Below are 6,157 nucleotides of genomic sequence, written 5' to 3' on the forward strand. Positions count from 1 at the left end.
TTTAATGCAAAAATTGCCTTGACTGATAAAATTTAATTAATTTTTATACTATTTTTGTACATTTTGTTAAATAATTCAGTTACTAAGTAAACTTCAAAGAATTCGCGACAACTATCTAAATATATGTATATTTATACTTTTGTACAAGATAATGTTAATGTTTAAATTTTTGTAATAAATCGAACTTTATTATAACACTAGACCATTTAAGAGGTGTGTCTGTAAATAATTATTGAGATTTTATTTATATTTTAAAAGGAAGGCGTTGATGAAAAAATGTCATTAAAGGCACATCCAATGACTTTTCTTTGTAATTAATAGAAATTTGTGAATACAAATTTCTATGTAAATTATTTGTAAAATAATGAAATTAATTAAAAAGTTCTATGTGACTTAATAATGGTATGATAAAGTAGTATTTCAAGCAATTAATTTTGCCTATGAAATTCAAGTAGATTTGATAGACGAAAGTAATATTTTTCTGTTTTAAATAATTCACAATACTATGTAGCTTGTGTAACAGAAAAAGATGCATTTGGTGAGAGTAAAATAGAAAATTTTGTAGGAAACTTTTACAAAATGGAAATAAGAAAACTCGAAATTTTTTATATAGAAGATTTGTCAAAGGATTCCCTGAGTTTAGGGGTTTTTATACTGTTTACACATGTTATGTAGTATTTTGAATTAATTAATTATTATTATTAAAAAACAGATAAGCTCTCTTCTAGTTATTCTATTGATTAATATTAAATATCACGTAAAAAATAACAATGAATGTGAAATGTCATTGTTTTTTGAAACTTTTCAATATTGGATAAATGTTATCAAATGCTTCATAAATCTCTTGACGCACCTTTGCACCTGAAAAAGAAAAATATTTTATCAATATTTTCACTTTGAAATTAATCAAAAATAATTTATTTTTTATGGTGAATGAAGGTGATATTTAGATTAAAGAAAATGATCTCTTCATTTTACACAAAAAATATTATTACACTTTCACTTCTATTTCAAGTCGTTTCAATTTAAAAAAAATTGTTTCAATTGATTAGAACTGATTTTCTGAACGTCTTGTCTAGATTAAGACTGTTAAATTATATATTTAAAATGGAGATTATCTAAAATATAAAGTAATGGAACTTTACTCCAATTTTCATTGTTAAAATTTTGTACTGATTGGAATAAGTTTTATTACATACAAAACAGAGCTTTCAAAGGCTTTCGAGAAAAAAAAAGCTATAAATATTTATTAAAAACGAAAAATTCTTTCCAAATGGTCAATTATCGTTTTACAAAAAAAAGGTGGAAAGAAATAACATGAGTCCAAATACGTTGTTCATAATAAAATCGAAGTTTATATGTGGATTTGATAAGAAAACATTTTCTTGAATAAATCAATATTTATTCTTTGAATAGAAAGTTAGGATAGTATTAGATAGAAAGAATGCAAATTGTTAGGGATAATCATTTAAAATGTATCTTTAAAAGCTTATCCTGATTAGAATTATATTAAAACATCATTAAGAATCAATGCTGATTAGTCAAAAAAAATGTAACATTAAAGTTAGCGTTCTACTTTCAGTATCTTACAAAACTCGAGTAGTTAAAATATATCATTACCGTTGTTTCAGAAAATTTACCTGTTAAAACCACCTTTCCAGACACGAAGATGAGTAAAACAATTCTTGGTTTAACCATTCGATAAATTAAACCAGGAAATAATTCAGGTTCATACGATGAGAACTGACCATGCGTTAAAACTAATCCTTCCAGCCTTATAGGAAACTTTACATCACAGCTTCCAACCATGTTCTGTATCTTAAAGTCTAAAAACTTTGCCTGAGAAATAAATTTAAAGAAATCAATATAATAATAAGCATGAAATAATTCTTATCTATGATTGTCTAGTCACCATAGTAACTGAAACTAAATTTTTGGCGAATATCTCGTAAATTATAGAAAATACGAACAAAAGTTTCATGTAATGATTAGAACTCTTTTTATTTCACACAAAAAGGTCTCTAGGCTTTATTATCCATCCCTTATTATTCACAAAATAACTGAAATGAACTAAGTTGAAGAAAAATGTCAATAATCCTAGTTTTATTACTATGGTAACTAAACTAAAAAAAAATCTTCATCTTACAGGGAATCCTAGTTTTTGAATAATCCTAGCATACTTCCTAGCAGCTAAACGTGAATCCTCTTCACTTTTAGCACCGGTACACACCATTTTGCCACTGCTAAATATCAATGCAGTTGTTCGTGGTTCACGAATTCGCATAATCACAGCAGCAAATCGTTTAGGATTATATTCAGCATTTCTCGCATGTAATGCTATTTTCTTTAAGTCTAATTTACAATTTAAATTAACTGTGGACACAATATTTCTGCAAAAAAAAAACCATATAATTATTTTAAAAAATGATTGTAGACATAGAATATATTAATCGTTAACAATTTAACAAAAAACGTACTGTAATTGAGGTAAAATTCCAGGGTCTGCTGATGCAGGAGTCATTGGAGTCATTGGACCAGGTGTTGAAGGTCCTATGGAAGCTGGAGCGATGTTGCTTGATGGTTGGATAGCGGGCGACATCATGTTTTGCTAAAAATGATCAAGAAATGAATTATTTTTGGTATTGATTTACTAATTGTGATGCTTAATATAAAATTTTCTACAAAAACAACTGAATCAAGCTTTTTTATCAATAATAGTTGCTTGATTAAACCATAGCACTGAAATACTTCACAACTCAAAAAGATTAATATCTATCAAATACTTGTATTGAATAAACATAATAGTATATATTAATTAATTGTTCCTTAATTAAATAAACATACTAACCGGCGTCTGGGGTTGCATGAGACTCTGAGGAGTAGCAAAAGCAGGTGTAGGAGCATAGGTATGCATAGTTTTCTGAGGAGTAAGCATCAACATTCCACTTTGTAAACCAGGACTCATTGTGTGCATTTGTTGTAATTGATACTGTTGGGATTGTTGTTGTTGTTGCTGTTGCTGTTGTTGGAGAGCATTTGGAAGAATTTGTTGATCTTCTTCAGGTTGATGAAGTGGGGTTCCAATGCTGGGTATGGAGAACCCAGGACTTGGTAACATTTGATCCATTTTGGGTTTTTAAATAAATTTTTTATTACTTTGAGTTCTTTATTTTTTTGATAAAAAATATGTTTCCAACACGTTAATAAGTAGCAGCATCAATTTTTCAACTGTTTATTATTCATGAATGAATAAATTTATTTACTTTTACACTCGTTTTTTAATGTTGTTTTAGAAAGTTAGGTTATGAAGTTGAAAATGATGTTTATTACTGTAATTCATAGTAGAAATCATTACATTAGACGTAAATAAATAATTCGTATTACACCATTAATTCAAACTTTTTTTTTATTATTTTTAGACCAATTTAATGTAATAAACTACAACGATCACTCAAAAATAAATACGATTGATAACACAACCGCTAAAAACTTGGAGTCGAGTGTGGAATTTATTGTACCGACAATTTTTTTACGGTTGGTAATAAAAACTACTGATGGTAACTTGTAGTAAAAATAGGTGGGCGCGAAATATATTTTTTAAAAACAAAATTAGAAGTTTCAATACTGAATGAAATGAAAAAGAATCAAATTTCATAAAATCTGTTCACTAATTCAATAATCACTATATCTAATCATATTTTGATATCTCTGGAGTTCATAAGAATTCTCCAGTATTATTATTTAAGTACACTTAAAATTCAAAACTTGGCACTAGCTTGATGGCACAATACACTGGCAAGAGCTAAGAGCTTTTTGATGGGTTGCTCGAACTGCATGGACCTTTTATAGATGTAGCCTAAAGAAGCCACTATGGCTCCTGGGAGGAGCTACAGCTTTAATATAAAGGAAAAGAGAAGTAGGGATGAAGAAATGCCATCGGTAAAGGCAACCAGGGAGATTTGTCATTGGAATTTTGCTGAATTCACATCCCCAAAATTGAAAATAAATAAATAATTTGTTAGTAATATTAAAATTCCTTAAAATTATATAAATCATTTCAAATTTTTTTAATAATTGTATAAAAATATAAGAAAAATATTTTTGATAGTTGATCACATTATTGTATATTTTGATACGTATATTAAAGTCCTACAGTTGTTCATTCTGCAATAAAAACATTGTAGACTTTATAAAAACAATTAATTTTTTTATTATCAATGTCTATATACATATTTTTATACATACATATTTAATACATATGTATCACTTAAGAACGCATTAATTATTATAGTAATAACTTTCATTTTAAAATTAAAAAAAAATAACAGAAAATTCAATACAATAATGAAAATAATTACCTAGATTTATTTTTAAATTAAAAGTAACTTTTTTTTTAATATGAAGATATTGTTAAACACATAATTTTATTAAATAATCATAATAAAAAGTTAATGGTTTAATTAATTGGTAAAATTAAATCATAAAAATGATAATAACAATATGATTAACTTCATGATAATTTCTAATTTAAAATTATTGAGTTTTTTCACTAATTTGAGCTGAAACAATTATTTTTATAATTTTCCTGATAAATTGAAGTGTTTATTATCGATCGAAATTCATAATTGAGTTTATTTATTCATTAATAATGAATTTTATATTCGTAATATAGTTTTTTGTATATTTATAATGTTTAAATCATTCAATCATTTTATTTTCAATGAAAAGGTTTATTATAGTCCAAAAAAGTACTATTATTTCGTAATAACAACTAAATAGTTTTTTATTTCATTTATACAAAAAAAATTAATGGTATAAATTCAGTGTAAATAAGAGATATTTTGTAGCTTATTTCTATTAATACTTTAGAATGATTTGATAAAAGATCGCCAATTTTAAATCATTTTATTGCGAAGAATAAGTATAACAATATTTTAAATAATTATTAATCATTTTTTATGACAAGTGATGTCATTAGTTAATTACATATGGACTAGTTTTGCGCGAAAAATTCCACAATACTCAGACAATGTTATTAATTCAAACATTTTACTAATGTACAAAAATAATTAATTAGTAAACGAAATCGTCAAAAAACCTTGAAATAATTTAATTTAAATAAAATAATTTATTGAATTCAATTTAAAAAATATCAAAGCTCTCTAACTTATTGTTTTTTTTTTTAAATTAATCATTATTATTGTATTTATTATTATAATTATATTAATTTTAATCATCATAAGGAGATTCTGTGCAAGAATTTTGCCTAAATTGTAAAATCCAGCTAGCTTACTATTTTTTTTAGTCTTTTGATTCTGCAAAAAAAAAAAATCGTAAGATTAATTTTGCTGGAAATCTAATTAGTTTTGAGTTACTTTATTATACATCAAATGCAATTAGTCTGATATAATCGAGATGAAAAATAATTCTGAATATACACACACAGACATCTACCTTAAAACAATTATATTTGACTTTAGAGACTTTGGAACATAAAATCAAACTCATCACAATAATTTTCTGCTAGGAAGTCAAAAATTCTATAATTTAACAGTTGTGTTTATTTTTCAGATAATTTATATTTTTTAAAAATGATATTTTTTGAATATTCTTCATTTCTCGGTGAAGCTATCATGAAAAAACTTGTTTATTTATAAAAAAACGAAGAATATCATTCATTTCTTTAATTTGATTATGTATAATTCATTAAAAAGTATGAATGTTTTTGGAAGAATCCTAAAATTCCTAGTCTGTTTGGAAGAATTTTGATTTATTGAAAGAATTGTTCAAATTGTTAAGATATTTTTAGAAAAATTAACATTTTGTTGACTTAAATAGGTACCAAGAACTAATATAATTAAGGGAATGCTGTAAAATTATGGTACCCTTATTGAAACTTGTACAGGATTAAATGAAGTCGGGGTCAGTGCAATAATATTCACGTCCAAAAGAAACTAGACATAAACCAGATGGTCTAGTCAGTTTCAATACTTAATATACAAAAGGGATTTATGAGTTAATTCCTTCAGGCTTTTGCACTTTATTATGCATTGAACTCAACACAGCTGTGTCGAGTCCATCGGCTGATCGTTATCCCAAGACAGGTAAAGATAGCCTCTAATGGAGATTAGAAAAGGTCTGATACTGCATTATTGTT

At 25.7% G+C, this 6,157-nt stretch overlaps 1 protein-coding gene across 1 annotated transcript; it reads right to left on the reverse strand.

The window, feature by feature from the left end:
• Positions 1-255: 255 nt before the first annotated feature.
• Positions 256-3,127, reverse strand: Tbp (TATA binding protein). The gene is made up of 5 exons (XM_035090427.1): positions 2,849-3,127; positions 2,478-2,608; positions 2,147-2,390; positions 1,641-1,839; positions 256-861 (listed from the first exon to the last, which is right to left on the reverse strand). Exons 1-5 carry the CDS (start codon positions 3,125-3,127, stop codon positions 785-787), a joined length of 930 nt encoding a protein of 309 aa, XP_034946318.1. The 3' UTR covers positions 256-784.
• Positions 3,128-6,157: the final 3,030 nt, after the last annotated feature.

Source organism: Chelonus insularis, unplaced genomic scaffold (genome assembly GCF_013357705.1).
Source record: "Chelonus insularis isolate UGA/USDA-ARS -01 unplaced genomic scaffold, ASM1335770v1 contig_77_pilon, whole genome shotgun sequence".
NCBI lineage: Eukaryota > Metazoa > Arthropoda > Insecta > Hymenoptera > Braconidae > Chelonus > Chelonus insularis.